The 17,934-nt window shown below is 37.6% G+C and overlaps 1 protein-coding gene across 4 annotated transcripts in view; it reads left to right on the top strand.

Annotated features, from left to right (window-relative positions):
* The window catches only part of LOC127877349 (uncharacterized), a 41,686-nt gene that overhangs the window by 12,770 nt on the left and 10,982 nt on the right, over positions 1 to 17,934 (top strand). For all 4 annotated transcript variants that reach the window (XR_008048369.1, XR_008048370.1, XR_008048368.1 and 1 more), the window contains exons 10-15: positions 158 to 3,031; positions 5,501 to 5,617; positions 9,312 to 9,420; positions 9,905 to 10,043; positions 10,783 to 10,907; positions 15,016 to 15,157. Coding sequence is in view for 1 of the 4 variants with exons in the window: in XM_052423094.1 (XP_052279054.1) it covers positions 158 to 3,031; positions 5,501 to 5,617; positions 9,312 to 9,420; positions 9,905 to 10,043; positions 10,783 to 10,907; positions 15,016 to 15,157 (3,506 nt within the window). In the remaining 3 variants the exon portion in view is untranslated. The remainder of the gene's footprint in view (positions 1 to 157; positions 3,032 to 5,500; positions 5,618 to 9,311; positions 9,421 to 9,904; positions 10,044 to 10,782; positions 10,908 to 15,015; positions 15,158 to 17,934) is intronic.

The raw sequence follows: 17,934 nt of genomic DNA, 5'->3' as shown, positions 1-17,934 counted from the left end.
CTTTATGATGAAGAAAAATTTGAAAATCTTTTTGTCAGAAACCACATCTGTGATTGCAAGTAATTTTAATGAACATTACCATAAGCAGTTCAAAACCAAAAATGTCTTCTTATTAGCTAAAAAACACTTGCTGAAATTAATTGCTAATTTGTTGCAGAATGCATAGTGATAAAGGATGGCAGTGTGAATGATACAAATGGTGGGGTCAATGAATGGACAGAGATGGACAGAATACAGAACTTGTACAGAGGGGATGACCTGCGCATGCTTAAACAGAGGTCTGCAGAGTCGGATTCTGACAGTATCTCTACAGAAACCGTTAGCATGCATTCAGAATCAAGATCCAATACGTCCTCACGCACAGCTTCTCCCAAACCTCTTAGGCCCTCTTTGATGACCCTGGGGTCACATCACAAAGTTGAAAAGAGCAGGCTTAAACAGTTGACTGTCAAACCAACAGCCCAAAAGGTTTCCCTGAAATCTATTACACAGATTGAAGAAACCCTGTCAACTGAGTCGGTTATGATAGTTAATGATTTAATAAACGAGCATGCTACAAATAAGGCTTTATCGAATGAAGATGTAAATAAACTGGAAGAAGGTTTGAAAGCGTTGTTAAGTATAACGCTGAGTAACATGTCTGAACTTAGATCAGCTGAGGAATTGATAAGCATAAAGTTACGCAGTCTTATTCATGGGAGCTTTGAAGACAGCGAAGAGGTACCAAAAGTGGACGACATTAGCGTATCGGTCACTCCAGACTTGACAGATGATGCTAGTGGAAGCATGCATTCTGAGTTAAGTGTGCCATATTCAGTAGATTTAAACGGAGAAAATGAAGCACACCCTTTGTCTTGCATTACAGACACTGAATACGAATTAAAGCCCGGTGCTTCAGCAATCCATGAAGAAACAGTCCCCTCTGAAACTCAGACTGAATCTACTGATGTAAGCAATCCAGTCAAAAGACCTGCAGCTTCTTGGAAGGATATTGCTAAGCCCTTGAAATCAAATGATCCAGTGTTTACACATTCTACGGATGCCATAGTGAACTATGTATTCTCAACATCATGGGATAATGTCGCGTATGCAAATGGGACAGGGGCTCCTGATTTTGAAAAACAATATTGGAATGAAGGTTACAATCATTACAACGAATCATCTGCAATTGCAGAACCTGAATCTCGGACCACTGAAAACGGTGAGGGTGATTGGGAACATTATCCTAGCCAAGAGTTGGTGGAAAGTTGTGCTAGTGAGAGTCTTGAAGTCGCCGAGACTGCGTGGGAACAGTTGGCAAAGCCTCAGAGGAGAAAGAAAAAACAACAAAAGCTAAATATTGTAACAAGTCAGCCATTAAATGGGAATTCATCTGTAAATACATCTTATAGTAGAAATAGTGGTCAAGCCATTAGCCAGGAAGGTGTTTCTGAAGATCTCATGCATGAATTAGATTCAACCTTTGATACCAGCAAAGCTACAACTGATGCCAATTCAGAAAACGCTAATAGCACTGATGATTATACCACCCCAAATGAGACAGCTGGCCATTCTGATGGGGCTAAGGAAATTGAGATTGATATTGATAAGGAGAAGGCATGTGCTAATGATAATACCGGTGCTTTAACTAGTGATGAACAGACACTTGAAAGTATAAATCAATGTGTGCAAGGAAACTGTGTGAATGATTCATTAGAAGCCATTAATAAAGCATACTCAGAATCAGATGAAATCGAACATCAGTCAACAATAAATGGTGAATGTGAGTTAAATATTTGTGATAAAGAAATAAAAAACTGTAGTGACCAAACTTGTGTAACGGAAGACATTCAAGATAAGAAAATTACTGATGAAGTTTCATCTCCTAAAGCTAAGAGAAGTGGAAAACAAAGAGGAGCAAAACTTGCACCATTTTTGGATCAACAAGACAAAGAAAAATTCAAAACAAGTGAATGGAGAACCCTCCCCATCACATCAGAAGATTTCAGATCAGAGACTGAAAAGACAGCAAAGGACAGCATGGATAGAAAACATGCAGACTGTATGACAGAGATAGATATGTTTAAAACAGTTGAATTACTTAATCGTGGTGGTTTCATAGATAGCAACATTAAGTATCTAACTGGTAAATCTATGAAAGTTAATGGACTAGATAGAAGAGACTTTCAAGTAGAAAAAGGTAAAAAAAATGAAACTTTTGGTGTTAGAAGTTTTCATCAAAGTACATCCACTGGTGATCTCTCTGACTTTTACACTAGCAATAACGTCGAATTCTTGCAAACCACTTTCCCCAATGTCCCGATAGCAGATTTGGAATGCGTGCTTCATACTTGTGGCGGGAATGTTGAATGGGCCATTAATCTTATTGTAGACTGGGATTACAGCTTGGATCTTACAGAAGACGAAAAGCGTAGGTTTACTGAAGGAATGCTTAAAGTTCAAAGAAGCATCGACCAAGAATCTGGCGATACTTTGCTTCCTTGTAAAACCTCCCCAGCAAAACTCCTGGATATGTGTTTCAGTGTAGTAGAGATTAAACTTCACACCAGTAGAGAAGTCCTAGAGCGACAAATGATTCAGACTGCGAAAGTGAGACTTGACAGAATAGAAACGGACTCCATGACGAAAATTCGGTACCGTCGTTCAACTAGTGTTTCTGAGTCAGCAGCCAGTGGTGTGGATGTTTCACATTCGAGTGCTGGGAACACTTCACTAATGAGGTATCTCAGTTCTTCAGATTCATCTTTTCAAACTTCATTCACCCTAGGACCAGAAATAGATTATAGTATGTTTCGCTATGAGCCATCGTCGGAAAGCTCTGGGAGTGACAACGGTAAAACCTCTCTGGACTTAGTAGAAATCAAAGACAACCAACAGAGAGCAACTGTTCAAGAGGTGGATGGTTCAGACCCAGCTCAGGACAGTGATGTGTGTGACTTGGGTCATTCAGGAGCCCAGATGCAAATAGAGTTGGACAGGGCAGTGCTGGAACAGCTGGAGTCAGAGTTTGGAAAGATTCACTACGGGCAAGGTGAGCCGTCAGTTTTATAACAGTTCTGGGTTGTATAGGGTACATTAACTGCATAATTGTTATAGTGTAAGGTTTTGTCATGCAATATGAAAGCTTAACATTAGTTGTAGTGACATTGCTTCCAGTGCAGGGACAGAAATTATTGGCTGCCCATTTTCATGTGGCAAGTGAATTTAAGCCAGTGAAAGTCATTTTCAAAAATTGGTAGTCTGACTGGGAATGTAGCTTTTAAGAAAAGCCTAAACCATCATCCTCATAGTTTATCACTTTATTATTTATAAAGATTGAAAATTCAGGCTCATAAAAGGTCAATATGTATTGAGTGTTGTCAGCCTTGTTATATAATTGTCTGATTATATATTTTTGCGTACTTGGTTCTGAGCCCTTATTTTTGCCCTGGCAATCAAAGTACTACAGATAGTTGCAACCTACTGTAAAAAGTTAGTTTCTATCCCTTTAGTGCTCTTTTGATGTTGAAATTTTGTTGTTGTTTTTATGCCCCCAGTAGGGTGGCATATAGCAGTTGAACTGTCCGTCAGTCAGTGTGTCTGTCCGTCCGTCAAAAAAAAAATTAATGTTGGCCATAACTTTTGCATTATTGAAGATAGAAACTTGATATTTGGCATGCATGTGCATCTCACGGAGCTGCACATTTTGAGTAGTGAAAGGTGAAGGTGAAGGTCATCCTTCAAGGTCAAATGTCTAATATATTGCGTCTGTCCGTCCAAAAACTTTAACATTGGCCATAGCTTTTTCACTATTGAAGATAGCAACTTGATATTTGGCATGCATGTGTATCTCATGGAGCTGAACATTTTGAGTGGTGAAAGGTGAAGGTCAAGGTCATCCTTCAAGATCAAATGTCAATTATATATGGTGTCTGTCCGTCCGAAAACTTTAACATTGGCCATAACTTTTTCAATATTGAAGATAACAACTTGATATTTTGCATGCATGTGCATCTCACAGAGCTACACATTTTGAATGGTCAAAGGTGAAGGTCAAGGTCATCCTTTAAGGTCAAATGTCTAATAAATGGCGTCTGTCCCTCCGTCCAAAAACTTTAACATAGGCCATAACGTTTTCACTATTGAAGATAGCAACTTTATATTTGGCATGCATGTGTAGCACATGGAGCTGACGTTTTGAGTGGTGAAAGGTGAAGGTCAAGATCATCCTTCAAGGTCAAATGTCAAATATATGGCGTCTGTCTGTCTGAAAACTTCAACATTGGCCATTACTTTTTCAAAATTGAAGATAACTACTTGATATTTGGCATGCATGTGTATCTCATGAAGTTGCACATTATGAGTGGTTGAAGTTCAAGGTCATGGTAATCCTTCAAGGTCAAGGTCATCCTTCAAGGTCAAAGGTCAAAAAAGATAATTCAAAGCGGTGTTCTCATGAAGCTGCACATTGTGAGTGGTGGAAGGTCAAGGTCATCTTCAAGGTCAAGGTTTTCCTTCAAGGTCAAAGGTTAACAAAAATGTTTTTTTTTCAAAGCAGCGTTCTCATGAAGCTGCACATTGTGAGTGGTGCAAGTTCAAGGTCAAGGTCATCCTTCAAGGTCAAGGTCATCCTTCAAGGTCAAAGGTCAACAAAAAAATATAAAAAATCAAAGAGGCGTTCTTATGAAGCTGCACATTGTGAGTGGTGCATGTTCAAGGTCAAGGTCATCCTTCAAGGTCAATAGTCAAAAAAAATAATTCAAAGCGGCGTTCTCAGGAAGGTGCACATTGTGAGTGGTGGAAGTTCAAGGTCATCCTTCAAGGTCAAGGTCATCCTTCAAGGTCAAAGGTCAATACAATTATTTTTTTTCAAAGCGGCGTTCTCATGAAGCTGCGCATTGTGAGTGGTGGAAGTTCAAGGTCATCCTTCTTGGTCAAGGTCATCCTTCAAGGTTTAAAGGTAAAAAAAAATAATTCAAAGCAGCGTTCTCATGAAGCTGCACATTGTGAGTGGTGGAAGTTCAAGGTCAAGGTCATCCTTCAAGGTCAAAGGTCAAAAATAAAAAAATAATTCAAAGCGGCATTCACATGAAGCTGCACATTGTGAGTGGTGGAAGTTCAAGGTCAAGGTCATCCTTCAAGGTCAAAGGTAAAAAAATAAAAAATTTGAAAGTGGCATTCGCATGAAGCTGCACATTTTGAGTGGTGAAAGTTCAAGGTCAAAGGTAAAAAAAATAAAAAAAAATAATTTCAAAGCGGCGCAATAGGGGGCATTGTGTTTCTGACGAACACATCTCTTGTTTAAGTGTTATATATGTGTAGGGAGTGTATTATTTGTGAATGGTGTCTGCTCAGACATGAATGAATTATAAATAAAGACAGTATTTAAAGAAAACATACACCAAATCCTAATTCAATTTGTCCTGATTCTAGAAGTTCTCATATTTGTGCTAATTCATGCATTCGGTATTGATGGACACATTTCCACAGGCCATGGTATAACCATGTTTGTCAATTCTAGATACGAGCAATGTGGTTGTTCAGCTCCGCTCGGACACTGCATACCGACTGTACCAGGACATTCAACGTAGTCTGGCCAGCCAGGCAGAGTCTACACGTAAACTTCAGCTCTTACAGGGTAAGTACCCAACAAATAGACGTACAGTACAGGCAATGTGTACAATTTTCCTGATGGGTGACATTTCGATGGGGGCGGACACACTACTGACCGCGGTGTTTGGCGAACACCCGAAATCGCCGCGATTGCATGCTATCGTTAACGGGAACACCCGTGATCACCGGGATGCTGCGCAGCCACCGTAAACACCTGTCTGCGAGGGTCATTCACGCGTTTTAAATGTACATGTACATGTACAAAATAAAATCATACACCTCATGTACATGTAGATATTATGTGCACATTTATGCGTACTTAAACTTGGGCAGTACGTTAAGTCGGAAACTAAAACTTAGTGTTTGGATGATCAATACGATTAACTTTTATGGTGTTAATCAATGCAATTGCCCTTTTTGTTTTCACAAAATTGGGTTTCATTTCTCCCGATTTCCAGAAAATGACTTGTACATGTTGCATGAAATCTAAATATAGCGTGTTACAGCGTGTTTGATTTTTATTTTATTCATATGAAATGTCAATTCCAAATCATTCGCGAGCTACCCCGGTACTTGAGAAGAAATTCACTACGTAACTTTAAATCCAAATTAAAAGATCCCAATGTTGTCTGCGCTACAAAGAATTTGTGTAAACAATAAATACACCCACGCCAATTTGCGCTCGCTTTTTATGGTTCAGAACAAAGAAAATGAAAATATCATGGGCATATATACATGTATTTATTTCCGGCTACAATTTGAAACAGAACATGAACTCTACACAACGCGCGCACTAGGCGTCAGGGGATTTACGAATGTTGGAATACACCTGTTCTGATTGGGCGCTTATTTCATCAAATCTTTAAATAGAAACATATGCCGACATTCATTTGATAGTTTAGAGATATGGCGAACGTTTGTGATTTTTTGCATTTCTATCACACTTTTATCGTTAACATTGACCAGAATTTGCATGAAATCGGAAATCTCGGGATTATCGGGTAATGGACAGAGACGGGAATTTTTGCATGTATGCGGTAATCGATTGTGATTGTTCGTAATCGTTGTTAATTTTTTAGACACCAAATGACACCTTTAACATTCAAACGCACGGTAGATTCTTTCTGCAAATTGGTATCGACCTACGTTTATGTTTAATTATATTATTTCTAGCGAACACAATGAACACTGCGGTAGATATTATGGGTCCGCGGTGATTCGCGGTGTCTACCTTATGGAAAACGGCCCCCGCCAATATTTGATCTGAACACCCATCGAGGGGGTCGTTTGGTAAGCGAACACCGTAAAATGAACACAGCGACGAGTGGCGTTTGTCAAAGTACACGTTGCCTGTACTGTATTTGTCAAATTTTATCTTACAATATACAGATTTGCACACAAACAGTTTAGTTTACCCAGCTCATAGCAAGCTATTTGTAAAGGATAATTTTTTTTCAACCAAAATCACAGAAATCACCTGTTTGTTTTTAGCTCACCTGAGCACAACGTGCTCATGGTGAGCTTTTGTGATCGCCTTTTGTCCGTTGTGCGTTGTGCGACGTCAACATTTGCCTTGTTAACTCTCTAGAGGGCACATTTATTGTTCAATCTTCATGAAATTTAGTCAGAAGGTTGGTCTCAATGATATCTTGGATGAGTTCGAAAATGGTTACGTTTGCTTGAAAAACATGGCTGCCAAGGGGCGGGGCATTTTTCCTTATATGGCTATATATGGCTATAGTAAAATCTTGTTAACACTCTAGAGGCCACAATTATTGTCTGATCTTCATGAAACTTGGTCAGAAGATTCATCCCAATAATATCTTGGATGAGTTCGAAAATGATGCTGGTTGGTTGAAAAACATGGCTGCCAGGGGGCGGGGCATTTTTCCTTATATGGCTATAGTAAAACCTTGTTAACACTCTAGGGCCACATTTATTTTTCGATCTTCATGAAATTTGGTCAGAAGATTTGTCTCAATGATATCTTGGATGAGTTTAAATGGTAACCTTTGCTTGAAAAACATGGCTGCCAAGGGGCGGGGCATTTTTCCTTATATGGCTATATATGGCTATAGTAAAATCTTGTTAAAACTCTAGAGGCCACATTTATTTCCAATCTTCATGAAACTTGGTCAGAAGATTCATCCCAATAATATCTTGGACGAGTTCGAAAATGATGCTGGTTGGTTAAAAAACATTGCTGCAAGGGGGCAGGGCATTTTTCCTTATATGGCTATAGTAAAACCTTGTTAATACTCTAGAGGCCACATTTATTTTTTGATCTTCATGAAATTTGGTCAAAAGATTTGTCTTGATATTTTGGATAAGTTCGAAAATGGTTACGTTTGATTGAAAAACATGGCTGCCAAGGGGCAGGGCATTTTGCCTTATATGGCTATAATACTAAGATCTTGTTAACACTCTAGAGGCCACATTTATAGTCCGATCTTCATGAAACTCGGTCAGAAGATTCATCCCAATTATAACTTGGACGAGTTAAAAAATGATGCCGGTTGGTTGAAAAACATGTCCACCACGGGGACGGGGCATTTTTCCTTATATGGCTATAGTAAAACTTTGTTAACACTCTAGAGGGCACATTTATTTTCCGTTCATCATGAATCTTGGTCCGAAGATTTGTCCCAATGATATCTTGGATGAGATCGAAAATGGTAACCTTTGCTTGAAAAACATGGCCACCAGGGGGCGGGGCATTTTTCCTTATATGGCTAATATGGCTATAGTAAAACCTTGTTAACACTCTAGAGGCCACATTTATTGTCCAGTCTTCATGAAATTTGGTCAGAAGATTGGTCTCAATGATATCTTGGATTAGTTTGAAAATAATTATGTTTGCTTGAAAAACATGGCTTCCAAGGGGCAGGGCAATTTTCCTTATATGGCTATAGTAAAATCTTGTTAACACTCTAGAGGCCATATTTACTGTCCGATCTTCATGAAACTTGGTCAGAAGATTCATCCCATTAATATCTTGGACGAGTTCAAAAATGATGCCGGTTGGTTGAAAAACATGGCTGCCAGGAGGCGGGGCATTTTTCCTTATATGGCTATAGTAAAACCTTGTTTACACTCTAGAGGCCACATTTATTTTCCGATCTTCATGAAAATTGGTCAGAAGATTTGTCCCAATAATATCTTGTTATCTCAGGTGAGCGACTTTGGGCCTTTCAGGCCCTCTTGTTTTAGAATAGATTTAAACTTACATGGCTGCAGGTATGTATAAAAGACTTTATTTTGTGTATTACACTTCTGTTTTACTGCTTGCATGATTTCACTTCGACATTCAAAGCTGAATGTTAAGGTGCTCATGGAGAATAGAATTTTAGCTGCAACCAGTTTTCCTCAAATGTGTTGTTGGGGCACCTTTGTTTTTCGACATATCTAGTTTTCTTTTTCAGAATTAGTATAAAAACATACTATTAGTAAACACAAGACGTCCTGTTCCAGTTTGAAGCATAAGAAATTCCCACCGCTAAGCAACATTTCAGACTGTATTTTAATATGAATAAAGTATATGCAGGATGGCTGTTCATTACTTAATAAACAACTCTTCGTCATGGTTACAGACTGATTTTGGCCATTTAATTCCTGCATATCAAACTCCGATCAATGTTTAGTAACGGATAAACAATGATGAATACATCATTTATTTGACAGATATAGCTTGGCTTAATCATTGGCTACGCATATTTCAGATGAGGAGCTTGCCAAGCGGCTGCAGCAAGATGAGCTGTCCTCCAACAGCCCTAGGAGTCGACGTGGCAAGGTAGACCTGCCCAGCACGAGACCACAGAGAATGGACAGGTACCAATGTTTTTAAAGTGCAGTAGAAATAGAAGCAGGAGCCATGTTTGTGGAACTGTTCTTAATTACATGTTTATATGCCTCTCCCTTCTTGACATCTATAGACACAAATGAATATAGAAGTTACGCTTCTTGTTTCAATTTAGATTTTCTTTGACATGATTATTACATTTGAAAACACTATATGAGTCACCTCATGTGAAAATGGGTCTTATGTCATATGCGACCAGCCTAACTATAGACGGGCATTAAGTGCAGTCTGCTTCTTAGTTACCTTGTCCACTATAAAGTCACTCAATGCTTCATGGGGACATAAGCAGAAAGGGTGGCTCCTGACCAGACTGTCCATAATACACAGGCTGGTCTTGTGCTACGCTGGCTGCACATGGCATAAGACCTATTTTTGTATTAAGCCACTGATATTAAATGCAGAATTTGTAAACATTTGTGCAAGTATTGAAGTTGATATGACAATATTTTGTAGGCCAACAGCTGTGGTAGGATTTTCTGTAAAAGGAAGCCTTCCCATGAATGAGGTGTTAAAGAGAAACCCTACACCAGTCCAATCCCTGACTGACATCATGAACGAAGAAAAGAAAATACAGCAGCAGGAACTGAACTTTGTCAGTACTATATAACAATTAATCTCCATTTCATCATTGGAAATATTTTTTTAATATCTTCATGTCTGATTTTTTCTTTATATCACATCCAAGTCTTTTTTAAAGATTTGATAGTTTGTGGCTCTTTCATTCTGGCTATGTGTTTGCTGCATCATTAAGTATGTCTTATGTTAGTTACATTGAAATAAAAGTTTCCCAATTTTTTTTAGGAAAGTATTTGTAGAGAAACTGGCTAATACACACAGTTGATTGAATAGATCATCATATGGATTATTAAAATAGGTCCCCATGTTTCACCATTCCATCATAAGGCATTAGTGCCAAAATTCAATAATGTTGTATACTTAGTGTAATCCTTCACTTATAATATTTATTAGATTAATGCCCCACTATGATACCTGGCTTGTGATGCTAGGGTTTTATCACCTGACCCCAGAATGACAACCATGCAGTCCTTGGTCTTATATCTGGTGTATATATATATATATGCATAGTAAACTCTTTCTTATGATTTTTTAAAGGATATATGATTGGAAATCGGTTAATTTTGACTTACCTGTGGTACGGCAGACAGTTTTGACAAGCTCTCAGAAGCAAGTTAAGGAATTTTTAGCCAGTTGGGATGATCATAACTGATAATTTTGAAAAAACACAACAACAAGAACTGGTTTGCAATTCACAAACATCTTACATTGATTATACGAAAGGGACTGCATTTCATGGTATTTGTACATTTCAGGATGAGCTGTTGCGTATTGAAGGTGGAGAGCCCATGTTGGCTACGCGTCTCAAACTGGAGAAACTGTTCAGCTTCTTCCCTGACATCGACAGAGAGTTCCTGGAGAATGTCTTCAGGGTCCACTGGTACGTGTGAAGTCTGAGTCTCAGGGAACAAAATGGATCTTGACTTTATTTTGAAAACCAATTAACCCTTTACTTCTTAGATATGTATTTTGACACATTTGTAGTCCTTAAGAAAAATATATTTAATTAAATACCTTTCTTACTAAATTCAAGTTTTAAAGGCTTCATCTCAATCCCTTAGATACTGACGAGCAGCAAACAGCATGAAACCTAATCAGACTGCGAATTACGCGCAGGCTGTTCTGGTTTTATGCTGGTTGCAAAAGCCATTTTCACTTTGCTTCTTATGGGGGGAAAGAGTTAAGCGTTGTTGTAGTAAATTGATTGAAATGACTGAAGCCTGCGAAACCTAAGGACTTTTTCCAGGGTAAACTTAACAATTGTATGACTTCAAAAATACATATGCACACAAGCTTACTCTTAAACTATTTTTATGTCCCCCACTATAGTAGTGGGAGACATTGTTTTTGCCCTGTCTGTTGGTCTGTTGGTTTGTTTGCGCCAACTTAAACATTTGCAATAACTTTTGCAATATTGAAGATAGCAACTTGATATTTGGCATGCATATGTATCTCATGGAGCTGCACATTTTGAGTGGCGAAAGGTCAAGGTCATCCTTCAAGGTCAAAGGTCAAATATATAGGTCAAAATCGCTCATTTAATGTACACTTTTGCAATATTTCAATATTCAAGATAGCAACTTGATATTTGGCATGCTCATGGAGCTGCACATTTTGAGTGGTGAAAGGTCAAGGTCATCCTTCAAGGTCAAAGGTCAAATATATGGGTCAAAATCGCTCATTTTATGTACACTTTTGCAATCAACTTGATATTTGGGATGCATGTGTATCTCATGGAGCTGCACATTTTGAGTGGTGAAAGGTCAAGGTCATCCTTCAAGGTCAGAGGTCAAATATATGTGGCCAAAATCACTCATTTGATGAGTACTTTTGCAATATTGAAGATAGCAACTTGATATTTGGCATGCATATGTATCTCATGGAACTGAACATTTTGAGTGGTGAAAGATCATGGTCATCCTTCAAGGTCAAATATATGGGTCAAAATTGCTCATGTAATGTCACTTCTGCAATATTGAAGCTAGCAATTTTATATTTGACATGCATGTGTATCTCATGGAGCTGCACATTTTGAGTGGTGAAGGGTCATGGTCATCCTCCAAGGTCAAACGTCATATACGGGGACATAGTGTTTCACAAACACATCTTGTTTAACTTTTGGATATCAGCTTAAAAAAGGGGGTTATTCAAAAAGGTCAATCGAAGTTTTATTTTTTATAAGTTCGCAATTTCTCGTTGTTGCTGTCTTAAGAGTTTTCTGTGTGTATAATTTTGTAATTTTAAGTTGATTTGTGTTGATCTTTTGCAGGTGACAGTTTATTTTAGGCGTTCAGGAGTTTTCTTTTGGTTGTAGTTTGTTTCTTTGGGTTAATGAGAGTTTCAATAAGGTTGTGATGTTTAGTTATAATACCAAAAGTGTGTCTTTTAACTCTGGTACATGTACTATAGTGCAAAGTTTACATGACTATATAACTTTGTATAATTTAAGCTCTTACATGCCATGTTGTAGGCATTAATTGTGAATTAAATCAGCTGTGTAAACCTTGCTGTCAGATAATTGTATAATTAAGTCACTTTTATGGGATATTTCAGAGACTCAAATATGATTCTTTTGTTGACAAGAAAAAAATGAAATAAATGGTAAAAAATCTAATTTAAAATATTGTTCTTTGTTAAGTTTATGTTATAAATAATATTTATATGTACCTTTCAACAAATTTCTCACACTTAATAAACTTAATTAAGGGGTGTTGCTGCAGTTTTGCTGATTTTTTTCCATCTAATAACTTTTGCTCAAAATTTATATTTGAGTAATACATACTAATATTATATGAAAAATGAAATAAAAACATAGGGTCACCGGCCTTGTTTTGATTTTATTCACCATTATATGACATGTACTTTTTCATTAAAACTGAAAAATCTCTAATTGCATAAAAATGATTAATAACCTATGGAATTGGCAACATGTAGACATTATATAAGCTAAGATATATCATATACCATTTTATTAAACCACAAACTACCAAAAAGATGGAGAACACAAGTTAAATTTTAAGAAATTTAATTTTTGTAATTTTTATGTCACCCAAAAATACGTCAATATTTTTACTATTTTAACCTCAAAAATGGAATTAAAAAAAGTTCTATCTAATAACTTTTTGCGAAATTGCTCAAATATGTTCATCTACGTATTGTTATCATAAAACAAAAATAAAAAAGGGGGGTCACCACACTTTTAACAGAGATTTTTTGTTTAACTAACTCTACCGTCTATGTCAAATTTCATAAAATACAGCAATAAGGCGAAACACAAGTACCGGTACATAGACTGTTAGAGATATGCATAAACATTATTGATTGTTTACAATCTTAATTGGGATCACAACAGTTTACAAAAAAAAACAAAAACAATACTAATTCAGTATTTAATCACAAACATAAGACCATACAGTATCAAACTCAACCTTAATCATCAATAACAGGGACTTGCTGTCAAATTTCGGCATGTTTTGAAGTTCGTGATAAAATGCTTTTAATTGATTAATGTAAACAACAGGACTTAAGAGCTCCAGGAAAAAAAACAAGAATGAAATAAAAGAAAGAAAAAAAGTTAACTGCACCTGGGATCGAACCACTGAGTACCTATTATGAACCTACTCGGTCATTTATTTGTGATGATTCTGATAACAAAACTATTGGGTTGTGAGAATAGCATCGGTGTTGCTATAAATATATCCTCGGTTAAATAAACTGCCGCAACACCCCTTAATTGAGCGTTTGCAAATAGGATATTTTGCAATTATTGCTCTAAATGACTAAAACAGTGTTCAGCTGCAGTTGTACAACAACTACAATATCTCCTTCTGTCTGCTTATCAGACTTGCAATCTCCTGGATTCAAGTAGGTTTCAAGTTGATGCATCCTGCTAAGTGCAAAGACACTTAATCATTTAAGTACTTGGTTCATCTCTCTTCAATGCCAACTTCATTAATTTCCTGGGGACAGTTTTAACACAGCTGCTAGGGAAATCTTGACCTAAGTTATACATTAGGCACTTGCACGATTATGATAAAAATACTAAACGTCTTTAAATTTTTATGCGCCGCGGCTTGAATGATCGGGGGTATATAATTTTTGGCCTGTCTGTCTATCATTGTATGTGTCTGTCTGTCTGTCTGTCTGTCTGTCTGTCTGTCTGTCTGTCTGTCTGTCTGTCTGTCTGTCTGTCTGTCTGTCTCTGTCTGTCTGTCTGTCTGTCTGTCTGTCTGTCTGTCTGTCTGTCTGTCTGTCTGTCTGTCTGTCTGTCACAAACTTTAACCTTGGTTAAACTTTTGCAATAACTTTTGTAATATTGAAGATATCAACTTGATATTTGGCATGCATGTGTATCTCATGGAGCTGCACATTTTGAGTGGTGAAAGGTCAAGGAAATCCTTTAAGGTCAAAGGTCAAAAAAAATCAAAGCGGCGCATTAGGGGGCATTGTGTTTCTGACAAACACATCTTTTGTTAACCGTGTTTTGTTTTTAAAAAAGGTCTTGAATACAAACCAGCCAAGTGTTACATGGATTTAAGAAATGGTTTTTCTCAACTTACATTGTAAATCTAGCTAACCTTTCCTAATTTACATTGTGAATCTAGTTGATACTGGCTTATGTTTTCAGTTTCAACCTTAGTGAGATCATTGACCATACTGCCCCTTGCTTTCAGTTTCATCCACAGTGAGACCATTGACCATAATGTCCTATGTTTTTAGTTTCATCCTCAGTGACTCCATTCTGCCATATGTTTTCAGTTTCAACCTCAGTGACACCGTTGACCATACTTTCCAATGTTTTCAGTTTCAACCTCAGTGAGATCATTGACCATACTGCCCTATGTTTTCAGTTTCAACCTCAGTGACACCGTTGACCATACTTTCCAATGTTTTCAGTTTCAACCTCAGTGAGATCATTGACCATACTGCCCTATGTTTTCAGTTTCAACCTCAGTGACACCATTGGCCATACTGTCCTATGTTTTCAGTTTCAACCTCAGTGAGACCATTGAGTCCATCAAGCACAGCCGAGGTGAGCATGTGACCCAGCCCTCCAGTCAGCCCCATGGGGACTGGGAGAGTGAACAGAGACTGATAGAGCGCACCAAGAGGCAGAGCATGCAGGACATGGTGGGTAGACTTTTGAGCTGCTATTTCAGACAACCTATAGATTCCCCCACCTACCAGATAATGGAATTGAAGGTATATATTTTAGCTCACCTGAGCACAAAGTGTTCTAGATGAGCTTTTGGAATCACCTCATGTCTGGCAGTGTTCAGATAGCAGTGTGCGATGTATGTGGGGTGTGTTGTTAACTTTGCTAGTTATCAATCTAGAGGCCACATTTTTCATCCAATATTGATGAATCCGGGTCAAAATATTAACTGGACAATATCAAGGTCAAGCTCAAATCTGGGTCACATGCGTCCAAAAACTTAGTGACCAGGTCAGATCTTAGAATAAATCTTGTAACCACTCTAGTGGCCACATTTATAATAATCTTAATTAAACATTGTCGGAATGTTTATCTTTAAATTTTCTAGGCTGATCGCTAGACTGTTTCTCACAAGAGTTCAGTTTACTTGTGTGTGTTATGTGTATGTTGTTGATAGTTGGAAGTTTGTTATGCCCCCTTTTGGAGAAGGCAGTATAAAGCAGTTGCATTGTGCATCTGTCCCTCTTTACAAAGTTTCATGTCTCAGCCATAACTTTGCTGTACATTGATGGATTATACTTTAACCTGACACAATACCTCTTCAGGTGACAAGTAGCTTATAATAGTTGTCTCCCTATTTGAAAGGATGGAGGTCACACTTTTTATGCCCCCTTTTGAAGAAAAGGGGGCATATAGTGATCGGACTGTCCCTCTGTGTGTCTGTCCGTCTTTCCGTCACACTTTGTGTTTAGGTTTCGAAAATGCTCATAACTTCTATGTCCCTTGAGATATAACCTTCATATTTGGTATGCATGTGTATATGGACAATGCCTTTCCATACGCACATTTTTTTTACCCCTATGACCTTTGCCTTGAAGTTAGGGTCTGCGTTTAGGTTTCGAAATCTGCGTTTAGGTTTTGAAAAATGCTCATAACTTCTATGTCCCTTGATATAAAGCCTTCATATTTGGTATGCATGTGTATATGGACAAGGCCTTTCAATGTGCACAAAAAATTTGACCCCTGTGACCTTGACCTTGAATTTAGGGTCCGCGTTTAGGTTTCAAATTCTGTGTTTAAGTTTCGAAAAATGCTCATAACTACTATGTCCCTTGAGATATAACCTTCATATTTGGTATGCATGGTTATATGGACAAGGCCTTTCCAAACGCACAAAAATTTTGATCCCTGTGACCTTGACCTTGAACTTAGGGTCCGCGTTTAGGTTTCGAAATTCTGCGTTTAGGCTTCGAAAAATGCTATAACTTCTATCAAAGCGTTTATAGGGGGCATATGTCATGCTATGGTGACAGCTCTTGTTTCTTTTTTTTTTAAAGTTCAAAGATCATATTTTGCCATAAAACAACTTGTTCAGGCTGTAACATTGTCATTCATTATGCTTTTTAGTGAGGCTGTTTTCGGAGAAAACCCGAGGTATTGTCATAGCCTGCTCGCTGCTGACGTCCGCCAGCGTCGTGCTAAAACCTTTACATTGGCTCTAAAATCTAAGTGCTTCCACCTACGACTTTGAAACTTCATATGTAGATGCACCTTGATGAGTTCTACACGCCACACCCATTTTGGGTCACTAGGTCAAAGGTCAAGGTCACTGTGACCTTAAAAAAAAAATGTGACAAGCTTTCGCAGCCGAGCGTGGCACCCGTTATGCAGTACTCTTGTTTAAGATAACTTACCACAAATGACAACCAAGAGGGGGCAGCATTTAATGCTTAGCAAACGTCCCCCTACCTCAAAGGTCAAGGTCACACTTATGGGTCAAGTCAAATTTTGCCATATTACCGCTTGAAAAATCTTGTTTGAGCCATATCTTTTCCATATATTGGATACATTTTGAATAACCTGACACAAATAATATTCATACTAATAAAATAGGTCAAACATCAAGGTCTTCAGATATCAATTTTGGAAAGAAAGCAGCTTATTCAGAATGTAATTTTATCTTTCATAACGCTATTTTAAGAATTTTTAACTTATCACTATTGCCAATCACAAGGACATGGCATTTTGTATGTAAAATCTTTCTACCTCAGACAAGGGTCACATTTAGAGGTCAAAGGTCAAAATTGATGATACAACAGCTTGTCAAGACTGTAACGTTTTCATTTATCATTCAATTTAACACAACCTCCATTAAATGAGGAGACTGAGTGCCCATAGTATCACTTGTTTTATTACCTCAAAGGCAAATGTCACACTTAAAGGTCAAAAGTCAAATTGTGATTGACATAAAAATAGTTTTGGGAAAAAGTGGAATGTGGGGGCTTCTATGCAGCTGCTCTATGAATACATAATATCTTGTGAAATTATTTCTATTCTATTGTTCTTCTACTAAGTCTGTGCCATCTATCAGTTGAAGTCTTCATCAATTGGTGGTCAGTGAACTTTAACGAGCACTTAAGTGCCATCATGGCCTTCCTGTTTCGTTAGTTATCAGTATTCAGACAGATTTATAATATAATTTAAACATTGATGCTGTAAATAGGCGCATATGAGACTATGTTAGGGAAATTTAAGAATAAATAACTCCACAACATTTCATTTTAATTTCCACATGCATAACATGATAATTGAATATAAACATTCACATCCATTTTGTTTGCTTTATAAATGCATTTTTTTAAACGAGTTAAACACTAAGTAATTTCCACAAAATGAATGTTGAACAAAATTCTAAATGAATGAAGATAAGGAAAAGCAAAATGAATCCAAATATGTGCATTTTGTTGCAAAC

The sequence above is a fragment of the Dreissena polymorpha genome, chromosome 4, assembly GCF_020536995.1.
Source record: "Dreissena polymorpha isolate Duluth1 chromosome 4, UMN_Dpol_1.0, whole genome shotgun sequence".
In the NCBI taxonomy this organism is placed as follows: Eukaryota; Metazoa; Mollusca; class Bivalvia; order Myida; family Dreissenidae; genus Dreissena; species Dreissena polymorpha.
The sequence above is the reverse complement of the archived record's forward strand: the minus strand, read 5'-3'. Positions and strand labels throughout refer to the sequence as shown.